The sequence below is a fragment of the Pithys albifrons genome, chromosome 2 (genome assembly GCF_047495875.1).
Source record: "Pithys albifrons albifrons isolate INPA30051 chromosome 2, PitAlb_v1, whole genome shotgun sequence".
Taxonomy (NCBI): Eukaryota; Metazoa; Chordata; class Aves; order Passeriformes; family Thamnophilidae; genus Pithys; species Pithys albifrons.
In genome coordinates, this window is record NC_092459.1 from 55259020 (window position 1) to 55274034 (window position 15015).

Here is a 15015-nt window from a genome sequence, read left to right on the forward strand (position 1 = left end):
TGTAATAGTGAGCCAGAGCACTTCAGTGTTGCTCATGCTTATACCTCTACACCAAGTGTCTGTCACTGTTTTATTCACAATTTCACGTGTAAGAACTGAAGAACCAGCAATCCTAGTACTTGAAAATCAAGATATTTCCCAACATTTTCAATCTTGTTTCATGTTTGTTTTTTATTAAGAAACTGCATATCTGGCACACTGAGCCCTGGAGTGTTTAGTCATGTGTTTCCTTTGCAGAACATGACAGATAATGTACCTTTTACTCTGCTTTTTAACATCCAGTCTTTCAGAAACATCTAGAGATCTTCATATAATTTGTTTCATGACTTGTGGTTGATAACTGGTCAATACTCTGATCTGCACTGTGTGAGCTTCCTTCAGAATATACATTAGTTCTGTGCATTTTGGATTTCAGTTTTAGAGTTGATGGGCTATAGTACTACCTCAAAATTTGAACCTTCTTCTAAAAGAAGCTGCTTTTTACTCTTGGTAAAGTCTTTGAAATAAAAACTGTGAAAAAAGCAAACTAGAATAAATGCATAAATATCCACATGCTGCTTCTACACATTTTAAATTAGATTGTGCTCATAAAATGATTATTTTCAATAAAATGCTTTACTTTCTCTTTATGTGAAAAGCAAACAGATTGCTTGGCATAGAAGGTTTAAAATAGTCTATTTATTTCATCTGCAGATATATATAACCCAGAATCTTTTTTATTTATGGCATATGAACATTACTAATGTGAATGGACGGACATATGTAATAAAATATAACTAATTATGAATTATTATAATTATGAATATGTGACTAAATAGCCAATATCTGCTTCCATTTGCAGTACTGATTTTCAGTAGAAAATGGGTTTACACAAACTAAAGTGCTAAAATAGCTTATAAACAGATTTTGTCACTTCAGTCATAAAGGACAGTTATCACCTTACTCAGTTGAGACTAAAAAAACCCCTAGCTGTTTTTTAATAGAAAAACCCCAACAAACTGGAGAATGCAAGCAAATAAAACCCACGGTAAAGCCTCTATTATATATATCCAGCTTCTATTTTCCTGTGTGCATATTCTGTTCGGTTTTTTTTCTTCTAGGAAGTACATTAAAAAACTTTTTTAATCAATCACCTTTTAAACAACCTGTTTTCAAATCTTATAGTTATTTTACCTTTTTTTGTTTCCCCAGTCTCTTTTTAGCTCCCTCTTGCTTTTTGTTGTAGATCTGTAATATATTTTGGAACAAGACATGATGTATCTGTGCATAAGAAGTGAAAATTTCTGTGCATAAGTAAAGAAGTTATTCCTACACACTTCTGAAAACAAGTTACAGCTCTAAATTTAGTGATTAATTAATACACTGAATACAGAGGTTATGTAGGCATTCCATAAAGAAGTACATCCGGTGCATGAGATCTTGTGTGTCTTTAGTCCATCATGTAGGATTTTAAGATAGTACTGCAAGAGAGAGCAGGAGAGCTGGGAATTCAGGCCATCAGGTGTTTTGTGACCTGAAAATATGCTTGGTTCACTGTATAATGACTGAGAAGCTGTTCCAGACATACAAGGCCTGGCACCAACCTCATGTTGCATGAGCCTAACATTGATAAAATCCATGAACTTCTGTAGACTCACACCTGATTTATTGCAATGTGCCAGTAGACATTGAGGGTGGAACAAATTTAAAAGTGAGTTCAACTGGGCCTGGCAAAATCTGGCAGACTAAATCTAGGCCAAGTCACAGAGCGCAGTGTCTTGAAAACAAAATAGAGAAACGCAGGTTCCTTCTTTCTCTCTTTGATGTCTGCTCTGCGCTTTTGTGAGTAGCTAACAAGCTCTGCGTAATGCTGCCAATATTGAATGTTGCTGATTTTGCACAGGATTACAATATATGACCCACTGAAAGGATCAGGCTGAAGGAGAAATAATAGCAGAGAGGACAAAGCAGCTCATGCATTCATCTTCAGGCAGTATTGCTGGGTGTTCACCTTACATTTGACCTTGGCATAATGCTTGAAATAATTAATGTATATGGCAGATACTGTAAGTGATGAAGACATTCAAAAGGGATTTTTGTTTCCTGTGATTTAAAGCACACAGTCACAGCATTTCCTGAATCTTGGTAACAGGCATCCTCACTTACCTTATAATTATATTTATCAGTATTACTAAGTTTGCAATTTTTAGTTCAAATTTCCTAGTTAATGGTTGATTATTTCAAGTTAGTTTAGAGCCAAATAAAAACCCAGGTGATTTCAAAAAGGAAGTTTCACATTAATAAAATATGAAGAAAGAGATTCACAGACTCAAGCAAGTTCAGCATGGAGAGACCAGGGAGGTTGGGATCTGAAGCCCTTGCCTGAGAAGAGGCTGAGCTGAGTGAGGGCTGGTTCAGCCCTGGAGAAGAGACGGCTCTGGGACGGCCAAGCAACAAGCCCCCCCAGTACCTACAGAAGGGTGATCAGGAAGCCAGAGCTAGACTCTTTACCGTGCCACATGGTGTTAGGACATGAGACAACAGATACACGAGAGAAGTGCAATGTGAATATAAGGCAAGAACTTTCTCCCCATGGAGCAGAGAGAAAGAGTTCTAAAGGAAAGAGAGTGTTGCACTACTGCTGACACAAACTGAATCACTTTTAAAGTTTGGGTATTGCTCAGTTGTATCTTTGTAACTAAGGTCTATTCCATGTCAAGTTGAGAGCTTTGCCTGATAGTAGTGAAGTATAACTTCAAACATATAACTATAATTTGGTGGGTTTGAGTTTGCTTTTATCTTTTTTTCTGTTGCCTGGCACTTTATTTTTCTCCCCCTCCAACAAACAGTGGAAGCTCAAGGATTTTTTGTTGTAATTTATGTGATTTGGTGTAATTTTATGATCTTTCCACTGAGTCATTATGCAGTCACTTAGTGCAATAGTATGAGGAAAGCTAGATTAGGAAGTTAGATTACTCACAGTCAAAGTTGGACTTTCTTTGCTGTACTTTAACACAAGGCAGTGGACTGTCATAATGATAGAGAGTGCCATGTCCAGGCTTGTTCATGAAATAGAATGAATTTGAGTACAAATACAAATTTGATATATTCAGTGTGGACTCAAGTGTGTCTCCTTCAAATACTTGCCCCAAATGAAATTTGCGTAAAAGCCACCTTTACAAAAAGGAAACTGTGCCTCTTTGCACAGTGCAAAGGTATTGCTTTGCCTATGTTTCAAAATGGTATGATGCAGTATATTTATAGAATATGTATTAAAATGAGATCTCAGAACTCTCATTAAAGTCTGGACTTGTTTTTTAGAAATTCATTTCCCCTTCTTAGTTTCTTTGAGCATCCAGCTTTGTTTAGTAGAACAATGAGCTGCTTCTCTTTTGTTCCCAAAGTGAGCTTAGTCCATCCTCTTGATCCATTCCAAATCAATGTTTTCCTGTCCTTCACAATTTGTGTCACCCCTGGATTCCTTAAAGCAGTAAAAATTTTATTTTTTAAAGAAAGTTATGATGTGTCATGCTTAGCTATCTTTCACAGATTTGGCAGAGGTTACTGCTGGCCCCCTGTGGTCTTGCTTGGACCAATACAGTGCAGATTTGAAAAGCACTGCCAGATCAAGAATTTTAAAATACATAGATCACTGTCAGATTTCAAATTTCCCAACAGATTTTGAAGTGTCCTTGATACCAAGCTTTCATTTTTCACTTATGAGTGGATGATACTACCTAGCATGGTACTATTGTAAAGCAAATGCAGAATTTGTCATAGATGCATGGTCTACCAACATCTAGGGAACCTCAGCTTTTAATGTCTGCAGTGGACTTTCTGCCTACTGCTGACACTCAGGCACCCTGGTGCTCTTGTGTTGCCTGTCCTCTGTTCTGCTTGTCTTTCCCTTTTTATGCTGTAAAGCTACTTGCACAGTTTGGCTTGCTTCTACAGTCTGACTGGCAAGCTAGCAGGTTAAAAGGACATGATTTGTCCCTAAGTGCATCCATTTAAAGCCTATAAGAGACATCATTAAAGGAAATTTGAACCCAAATGGGTTGGTTTCGGCTGGTAATTTCAAAGCTTTAATGGTTTTGTCATACAATTTCCCATCCATAGTGTTTGGTTGCATGACTTTGAAATCCCAGATGAAATTATGAAGATTTTTAGTACCATATTCCACATACTCTCTTCTTGCCTATTGTCAATTAAAATGCACTTAAAATACTTCATAATCATGAATACAAAAGATGTCTTTTGCTTGCTTGCTTGCTTGCTTTGTTTTTTTAATCTGCTCTACTAAGTCATGTTTTGATGAATGGATTATTGAGAGAGATATGTGTAAGGTAGTCCCATTGGTGTGCTAAGCACTTGGAGAGGGCTGCTTGTTAAAGTGCTAAATAAAAATGTAAATTGAGATGATTTTTTTTGTTTCTTGTGGAACTTTTCTTTGTTTGGCTGTTGCTGTATTCTGTGTACCAGAACGATTAATCCCTTTGGGCCTATAAAGTTGCATATTTTTGCCTTTGGAATAGAACATATTGTACCAGATGACAAACTCTATGCACAGATAGCATATTGATATGTATATACTGTACATCAGTAAAAGTATAGATGTGTTAAATACAGCTTAATATTGATTTGTTTACTCAGTTATATCATCAGTTCTCTTATTATTTTATCTTTTTTGTTCTTGATTATGAGAAATATTTTGTGAGTAAACAGTCTGTCGCAGACCTCCTTCATTTCTAGGACTCTAGGTTTATCAAAGGTAAAAGAAACCTTCCCTCATGTTAAAACTTGTCCTGTTAAAATTTGAGATTGAGTCACTTAATTGATAATGAGTTAACTACTGATGGGAAATAAATTTCTTAATAAGCTGAAATAGATAGGTAGTGTTAGAGTAATATAAGTCAGATTCTGTCACACATTACTGCTTACTGCAGTAACATTTAATTCTTTCCTGAAACACAAGACCTGAACTTTTCAGAAAGGTTTACATAAAGTTAAATTACAGAGAAATAGCATGTACAGTTCTGATAATTTCATGTTTTCAGTTATTTTTCAAATAATAACTGAGAAAAAAAGAGAAATATTTGTGCAAGCAAGTTTATTGGGCAAAGATTTCAAGTGGTAAGTGACACTGAAACATATCCGGAATTCTGGTATTCTTTAGTTTGTTTCCCATCTTCGCTGGGAAGAATTTAAGTGTAAGATCTCAGTATAAATTATTATGTATGTATTCAAAAGACTAAGTTGTAGATGGAAGTAATAACTTATATAGTACCAAAGTAGTTGAAAAAATTAGATAAGCTTTCAGGCTCCTGAAATAGAAGCCCTAAGCTTTAAAGCTTACTACAAGTTGAGAGTTCCTAATAATTTCTGAGAGATTAACTAAATTTTAATTAAATAATTAGACCCTCTTAGCAAAAAAGTTACTTGACAGCAGTATAGTTAAGGTAATATTAGTCATTAGGAAGGGAAGAGGGGTATTAAAATGTTGGCCTGTTATGTAAAAGACAGAAATAAATAGTTTGTGGAACCAGAAGAAGTTAGTTGGAGCCACTAGAACTTATTATGGAATCCATTCCTTCCATTTACTCTTGTACACACATCTTTCAGGTTTTCCTAGGCTGCCTAACATTAGAGTCACTGATCAAATAGCAGCTCTTGCCTCAGTTGATGTTAAAACAGAAATATGCAGTCTGTAATAGGTTCTTGCAGTTGGCACATCTCCTCTATTGGGGTTTATCAACCAGTGAAACAACTGAGCTCAAATCCGTTAAAATCCTATCACATCCATTTTGTCATTTGCTTAGCTTCCAAAGGATAACTAGGTAGTACTTCTGTAGACAGTTTCCAGCTTCAGAAGGACTCTGAGTCACTCCTCTTATCTGCCATGCCTCCCTGTGCAGTGTCCAAGTTCCTCTGTGCTCTGCAGAAACTTTAGCCACCTGCCTCCTGCCTCCCTTCCTTTCTCTAGGGTGGCAGATATGTCCGTATGTCTGTCATATGCCTCTCAAGTCAGAGATGAGTGATGGTAATTGCATAAATACACCATATTTCTGTCTCATCATCAGTGGTAGCCTGATGTACTGCTAAAAGGACTACAGTTTGTCTATGATAATTTACCTAGGCCTTACCTTTGTGTCATACAGTGACTCTACTATTTCTTTGTTGACTTATTTCACCTTCTGGCTTGGTTAGGAAAATATCTCATAATTTGTTTAGCAAATACATGTCTAGTGGTTACTCACAAAAAACTGTTTAGTGAAAGCTGTTTTTAAACTCTTTTTTAAAGCTTCCTTTATGGCAGCCTTCTTTGAGCATCTGATCAACCTTTCGCCATGTGGAAAGGTGATGAAGAGAAACCCTATCAGCCTCTCTGGCAGCCTTGGCTGGGATAGCCAATGTAGCATAAGGAAAAAATGTCATTCAATTACCTGTTTTGCATCATGTCTGCAAACTTCCTGCATGAATTTATTGCTCTGGCTCTGGTATTCTTTCTAAGATGGGCTGCAGCCCCTTTCACGGCTCCTTACCTGCACATGCTTTTGCAAATGTTATTGTATTGAGTTTGTATGGCAAGGTTTAGGTAGTGGGGGGGCTACAGCAGTGATTTCTGTGAGAAGCTTCTGGATACTTTCCCTATGTCCAATAGAGTAAATGCTAACTGGCTCCAAGATGGACCTGATGCTGGCCAAGGCCAAGCCCTTCAGCAGTGGTGGAACAACCTCTGGGATAACAGTTTAAGAAGGGAAAAAACCAGTCCTCAAACTAAGAATATGTGAAAAGAATAACCCTGCAGACCCCAAGGTCACTAACGAAGGAGAAGGCAGAGGTGCTCCAATCACTGAAACAGAGATTCCCCTGCATCCTGTGGAGAAGACTGTGGTGAGCCAGGCTGTCCCCCTGCAGTCTTTGGAGCTCCATGGAAGAGTAGATATCTACTTGCAGCCCTTGGAGTACCCTATGCTGGAGCAGATGGAGCCTGAAGGAGACTGTGACCCTGTGGGAAGCCTGTGATGGAGCTGGCTCCTGGCAGGACTTGTGGATCCGTGGAAAGAGAAGCCCATGCTGAAGTAGCTTTGCTGAGAAGACTTGTGGCCCCAGTGGTCCCATGCTGGAGCAGTCTGTACCTTAAGGAGAGCACCTGGTGGGAAGGACCCCATGCTAGGGCAGGAGAAGACTGTGAGGAGTTCTCCCCCTGAGGCGGAAGCAGCAGCAACCTGCATTCTCTGTACCCCTGTACCGCTGCAGGGAGGAGGTAGAAAATTCAGAAATGAAGCTGAGCCCAGGCAGAAACAAGGAGTTGGGGGGAGATGCTTTCAAGATCTTGTTTTATTTTTGATTGCCCTACATAGATTTGATTGGTAATAGTTTAAACTAATTTCCCCAAGCTGATTCAGTTTTGCTAATGATGGCCATGAACGAATGATCTCTCTCTTTCTTGATCTCTTCCCATGGGTCATTTGTTATATTTTCTCTCCCCCATCCGGCTCAGAAGAGTAGTGACAGAGCAGTTTTGGTGGGTACCTGGCAACCCCAGCACAGTTATCCAGGTCTTGACCTTTGTCTCCATTTCTCTGTCCTTGCTGTATGGCTCACTCACAGTAGCATCTGCTGAGGGGTCCATCCATTCTTCATACTAAGGGAGCTTATAACAACCTGTTACTCCATCTGCTGCAGGACTTTTTTAAGGCATCTCCAGATGCAGAGGGCTGAGCTTAGCCTGCTTTCTGGATGAAAGGTGAGGTACATCTTGCTCATGGTGGTGAAAGAGGTTACAGCTGAAGTGTCAAGAGCCTGAGTCATTCTCTGTGCAAACAATGTCAAGAGAGCGAGTGTAAGCAGGAGCTGCTTCACAGGATCTCTGTCAAGATGGGCTTTTCTTGGGTGACCTTTGAGTGGCTGGCAGGGCTGGTGTCAGAGCCACTCTATAACAGCAGCACAAAGCAAAGCAAAACTAAATGTAGAGGTAAATGGGAGCCACTGCTTCTTTCAAGACTAAACTCCTAAGCTGTCCAGGGCTTTGGACCTGATGTTTCTTGCTGAAGATGAAACAAATGAAGCAGTGACAAGTTTAGAGAATCATTCAACATTGGTTCTTCAAAAGGAGCTTGGCAGCTGTGGTGCTGTTATATGTGAGACAGTTATATTTCATAAAATGAATTACAGGCATGTCCCTTTCTTTTTGTTCTGCATTTCACATCCATTTTACCATTATTTGTTTCCTTGCAGAGCCAGCGTGTATTATTCACAGTGTCATCCAAGAGATGTGTTCTGAGCTCTTGGCATTATCTTTATTAACGTCTGAGTGAAAGTTTTCTAAGTCTTTGCTTGTTTAGAAGTTTGAATTCAGACTTCAGGGTAAAACTGAAAGTAATCACTGTACTCAGTTAAATAAGAGAAGCAGCATTTAATGGGCAGCACTTTAGTATGACCGTTATGTGACAGAACGAAACAGGTTTGCAGAATAAATCAAATGTATCGACAATGTTTCTGTTATACATGCAATACTTTCTAAAAAATGGTTTCTGTCTTAGTAGGCACTTCACTGTAATCAAGCTTCTGTAAAGCTGTCAGCATGGAGTGAAATCATCTCATACCAATATGTCTGTTAAGATCATTGAAATTATTAGATACAGAAGAGATAAAATTTCAGCTGTTAGTATATAATTAAGTAACTTGTGAGCCTAACCAACACTGTGGCTTGTTAAAATTATTTACAAACCTGGTTGTGATTTTTACCATGAAAGAAAATTTAATAATATTGCTGTGAACTCAGGAGAGAGACTCTTTCTATGTATAAACCTGCTTCTACGTTGTTGCAGCTGGACTTTTTGTCCCCTGTGCCCAGCTTCCGATGTAGGTAAAATGAGCAGAGGAACAACAAGTTCCCCTGAAATCACAGAATCATAAGAATGGTTTGGAAGCCAAACATGTACCTTGAGAGGTCTTACTGTCTCACTTTCAGAGATCTCAATTTCTGTTGTTCAAGTTACTGAAGACCAGGTAATACTGTAATTCAGGTGTGGTTTTCCAGTTTTTGCAAAATTTGCAAATGAAAACTTTTCACAGAAAGACACCCCAAGATGTAATTTTAAAGTATGTTTTTATTGGCTTTACTTTTCACAGAACAGAGTGGATTCATGCATGCCTGTAAAATACCACATGAATATGGAAACTCCTTGTCCTCCAGAAAGGTCTGGGAACTGGAAGAGATTAATGGAACCAACTAGATTATAGCTAAATGATTATTCATTTCAGTAAAGATATGCCATAATTATCTTAATTTATTTCATAGAGAAAACTATAATCACATTTAATTGAGTAGTGGCAAAATACAAGAGCTTTTATAATGGCTTAGTCCTATTTATTTCTGTTCAGGCATTCAAAACATTGTTTTACAGAATAATGATCTTCTGTTTTGGCAGAAATCCATAAACGTAAGCAAATAAGGAAGTTTTAAAGACAAGCAGTGTTGAATAACTTTCTTTGGGGGATTTAAAAATTGTTATCTTAAAAAAAAGGCTTTTGATGCAGCATTCAAAGCATTAATTTGCATTGAACTATGGAAATTGCCCAGGTAGCATTAAAAAGGAAATGAATTGCAAAGGCTAAGAATTCCCAGAGAGATTATGAATTTCTCTTTTAGAAATCCAAAAAATGCTGTATACTTAGTTAGTATCCTAGGCCTTTTTCAAATCTTTCCTTTGTGAATAAAAGGGTTTCTCAGAGGGAGAGGAAGTGGTCTGTCCTTCAGTAATGATGGTGCAAGGAAGGAGTTCAGGTCATTATTCTTTCTGTCTGTCATCTGAATTGCTGCTTAGCAGATAATAATGAATGCTAGATAATATTTTTTGTGGATTAGTCCTTGCACTTGACCACCTTTCTCAAATTCCTTATTAATTTCATAATGAATTTCGTATCTGGTGAGTTGGACAGATTGCTGTTTGTAGATCTGCTTATGTGACACCTGCTTGCAGTGTGGAAATCGATGATAGCGTCCAACTAAAGAATCTGTCTGTTTCTCATACCATGAGAGATTGAAGTTTTTTTTTCATGGATGCATTGATAACATTTAAAAAAAAAGTTTAAGAGATCTGATGAAAATCACTGCCTGTAAATTGCAAGCAGTCACCAGTTTGCTTTACCTCCACTTTTCAGCATCTGACATTATTTACCCAGTCCCACTTTAGTTTTGCTTCTTAAACCATCCCCAGCTTTGACACAGAGCCTTTTCCTCTGCAACAGACTGTCAGCCTTTCTTTAGCTCTGAGCAAAATAACACTACCAAAGAGGACATAATTTTTTCATACCTGACTTATAATATCTTAATTTTACTCTATAGCATTATCTCTCATTAATTCTATTGTTAATTAATTAAACTCAGAAAGTATTTTTAAGTCCAAGATGCCTTCTAAAATGAAATACAATTATCCTGAACTGTATTGTTTGAATTGTTACTCTTGCTCGTGAAAAAATATCAAACATGGCTTTCTCTTTTAAACGTTTGCTGATTAATGTTTCTTACATGATAATGACAACCAGGTATGAAAGTAAGTCTTGAATAGAATAAAATTTCCTCATAAAAATAAGATAATTTGAATTGATTAATTTGAAATTTATGAAGATTTCTTACCTGATAAACTAAACTGAAGTTCTTGATTTGTAGTCTAAGAGGAAAAAACAAGGGGAATAAAAAGATCTAGACATGAGATCAGCTTTATTAGGAAAGGCAAAAATGATTCTGTAGTTGAGACTCAGACAATCTGAATAGACTTAATAAAAGCTTATTTAAATGCTGGAATAAATTGTACAAATATATGGTAAAATATATCAGGAAACATCTCTTAAAGGAGATATGTAGAATGAACTGTATTCACAGTCATTACGTGTCTGAAGTTTTAAAAAGAAGTAGCTAAAGCGCTAAAATTATCAACAAGGTAATAATATATTATTTACTGAGCTGCAGACCAGTCCAGAAATGAATTATCTGTTAATATTTTCATCTTTAGTCCTGATTTATCACCACTAAGAGCATTAGATTTCTGTTACTGTCTGTATCACTGATGGAAGATTTTAACTGTATTTACAGTTAAAAAAGACTTCTGAAATTTGTTTTTAAATTGCCATATGAATCTCAAATATACTACTATGTCACAACTGGATTAAGCTATACTTATGGCTTTTTAAAAGTCAGAAATATTTTAATTATCAAGAAATATCTTCAGGTTAACAAAATGCTATTTATATTTGCAGACAATCTTTGTTTGCCTCAATATTTCTGCTTTCTTTTTTTCTTTTTTTTCTGCAGGGCACAATATAGAACTATGATAGCAACCGGAGGAGTCATAACAGGACTGGCTGCCTTAAAAAGGCAAGACTCTGCCAGATCTCAGCAACATATAAACCTCGCTGCAGCACCAGCTTCTGAGGAGAAAAAACCAGTTAGACGCCGACCCAGGACAGATGTAGTAATTGTCAGGGGCAAAATCCGTCTCTATTCTCCATCCGGTTTCTTTCTGGTTTTGGGAGTGCTTATTGCATTCTTTGGAATTGCCATGGCTATCCTTGGATACTGGCCCCAAAAGGAGCAGCTTTTAGGATCCGAAGATAATCTATCTGTAAATGAAACCCAGGTCCTGAGAAGCCAAGGAAGCATTTTACTTCGCTTCTTTGAACAGCACATGCACTCAGATAAGATGAAAATGCTGGGCCCTTTTACTATGGGCATCGGAATCTTCATTTTTATTTGTGCAAATGCCATTCTACATGAAAACCGTGACAAGGAAACAAAAATAATACACATGAGAGACATATACTCCACTGTAATAGACATCCACACCCTGAGGGTCAGGGAACAAAAGCAGCTGAGTGGTAACTTCACTGGCTTGTTGGGGGAAGGAGAACTCAGGCACAGCGGGAGCTCATGTGCATCACGACTGGCTGCAAACACAGTTGCACCTTTTTCTGGCTTCAGGAGTAATCTTAGAATGGATAGTTCTGCTGAAGAAGATGAGATTACTCTAAATGAAGATAGGACCACTAGTAGCCTCCTGCCACCTCTACTAACCGAACAGTCTGGTTCAGTCTTTGGACTTTACCCTCACTCCATCAAGGCTTCAGATGACAAAAGCACTAATTCTATAAAGTGTGAAACAAAATCCATTGTATCATCTTCCATTAGTGCTTTCACATTGCCAGTAATTAAACTGAATAACTGTGTCATCGATGAGCCCAGTATAGACAACATAACTGAGGACTCGGAGATCACTCGAAGTCAGTCTAGAAATCTGTCAATGGATTCTCTGGCCATTCCACTAACTGATACCAATGAATCCTACAGACCAGCTGCTGCCATGCTGCCACGACACAATTCATTTGTGGACACTCCTTCTGATCAGTTCAAATCCTCTATGACCCTTGGACCAAGCACAGGAAAGCTTTTATCTCCTGGTGCTGCCAGGAAACAATTCGGTTCCAACACATCTTTGCACCTTCTATCTTCACATTCTAAGTCCTTGGACTTGGACAGGGGTCCGTCTATGCTCACTGTCCAAGCTGAACAAAGGAAACACCCCAGCTGGCCCAGACTGGATCGGAGCAATAGTAAAGGATATATGAAACTAGAAAACAAAGAGGATCCAATGGATAGGTTACTTGTGCCACAAGCAGCAGTCAAGAAAGACTTTACTAATAAGGAAAAGCTTCTTATGATATCAAGATCTCATAATAATTTGAGTTTTGAACATGATGAGTTTTTGAGTAACAACCTGAAGCGAGGAACTTCTGAAACAAGATTTTAGTATTTAAATTGCAATTTAGAAGATGTCAAACAGTATTTTTTAAAAAAGCATTTTGACAAGTGTTTCCTTTTCATTGAGACTCTACAAATCCATTTTTAACCAAATGCTTAATAGCCCATTAAAATTGACTTGTGCAAACAGAGTTCTTCATCTTTGTAATGTCAAGAGTTTCCTGTCTTAGTAACATAAAGCTGCAATACTGTACATTATCATTGCTTGGACGGTTTTGTTACAACTGATTCCAGTTATTCCCAAGTCATTATTTCTTTTATTCTATATAAGCATGTCACTTTTTATCAATTTGACTCTAGGAGACTGCATTAGGAAAAAAACCTCAATTTACTTCCAAGTTCTCTTCCTTTAAAGACTCCAGGAGTCTGAAAACAGGGCTTGTGGTCTAGAGTGGAAAGAGACCAGAAGCACATACTGGAATTGTCAAATCCAGGCCTTTATTCCTAGGTGTTGTCCTTCACATGCAGTACATCTTGATAACTGCAGTCTTGCCATTGTCATTGTGAGAAACTTGTTTACATATTGGGGTGGGTGGATAGAAAAGAGTGGGTATAATAAAAACCATTTTTGTGAGTTCATTGTAATTGATCAAGCTGAATACCAGTGTTGTGAATTATTAGCTATGCTTTGTACAATAATCTAAATCCATTGTAACTGAATCCTGTAATTCTGTAAAAGCATATATAAAATAAGAAATCTGAAAATTCAGTTCTCTACACCACTTGGATTGGCAGCAGTTTTAAAATCAAAATAGAAAGATTCAATTAATATCAAAGGAACATGATGAATGCTAACTGGGTTTTAGAAACATGATGTATAATCAGATGATATCGTGGCGTTCACCTGAAGACAATAATGGAAAATTAATATATTGCCTCTCATTACAACAGCAAGAAGCTAAATAACTAGATCTCTATGTTCAAAATACTGACGCAAAGCATATAATTCAGTATGTGTACTAACATAGTATGAAAGCCCCTTGCCTAAATTTTGATTTATATATTTCACATAATTCTTGGTGTTCACTGAAGGCTTAGCTGTGGCATTTTGCATTACAAGATTTTGCAAAATGAAGTGGCTTTTAAAACAATGTTTTTCTCAGCAAAGCAAGCTTCACAGCTGACAGTTGTAGGCTACTGCTAAAGAGGAGAATTTGAATGTGCGTATCAGAAGTTTTCATGTATTTCATTAAGGTATTTAGGCCATGATTCTGCCATGACAGCCATGCTAGAGAATGTCACTTCAAGCTGCAAGGCTCACCTAACAGGATGTTGGTCTTACTTTGTCGGATTTGATATATTCACTTAACCTAAATACTCAGGAATTATTTTTAATGGCTTTCCCCCAAAAGAATCAAGCTTGTTAAAATGTTGTTATTCCTCAATTACTTTGGTTATGAAAGATCAAAGATAAAAATGCCCTCTTTTCTTTAAAAAAAAAATCAGCTCCATATTTCAACTGTACAATGTTTATGTATCAGGAGCGTTACTTGCTCAGTGAGTTGAAGCATGGTGTCAACTGTTAGAACCTCAAGCCTATATATTGTAACAGAGTTGGCTAAATATTTTGCTATAAAGCTTTTAATAACTTTCTGGTTTGTGTTCTTAATACATTTGGTATTTTTTGCAATAAAATGTCTATCTACACATATCTGCTGTAAGACCTATTTTTTCCTCTAGGACCTTAAATCCTGTATATGAAAGTATAATTAGGTATCAAAACTTTGTATATAACATTTTGCTTAACTTATTAGCCTGTCACTAGATATTTTGTCATGACTAATTAATTTCAGTAACATGCCTACACATGTAAAGGTTGAATGGTTTTTTTTACCTATGTAATGTGAAATGTACTCAAAATGGTTTTGATACAAGGAATTTTTGTATAAAAAGAGCATCCTTGTTCCTTTTAGTTTGGCAGTAAGTATTCTTATAAAAATGGGAAACACTATTAAAGACATGAATGATGTAAACTTTTTATTTCCTTAATAGCTGCATTAAATCATAGCTTAGAAAACTGTTTTTCACATACTATCACATGTGGGAATGGTGATCCCTTTGTAAGTATAGCAGGACATGAGCTCTAATTTTAACATCGATACTGGGTACTGAAAAATGTATTCGCTTGGGAAAAAATACCAAGGTAAAGTTACCAACTTAAAGCAACAAGTCAAAATAGCACCATACAAAGAAACAGACCAATAACAAAATTA

At 37.1% G+C, this 15015-nt stretch overlaps 1 protein-coding gene across 2 annotated transcripts in view; it reads left to right on the top strand.

Annotated features, from left to right (window-relative positions):
• Positions 1-14439, top strand: part of TMEM200A (transmembrane protein 200A) — a 53910-nt gene extending 39471 nt beyond the window's left edge. For both annotated transcript variants that reach the window (XM_071549068.1, XM_071549067.1), the window contains exon 2: positions 11300-14439. In XM_071549068.1, coding sequence (XP_071405169.1) covers positions 11316-12791 — 1476 coding nt within the window. In that variant the 5' untranslated portion in view covers positions 11300-11315 and the 3' untranslated portion in view covers positions 12792-14439. The remainder of the gene's footprint in view (positions 1-11299) is intronic.
• Positions 14440-15015: the final 576 nt, after the last annotated feature.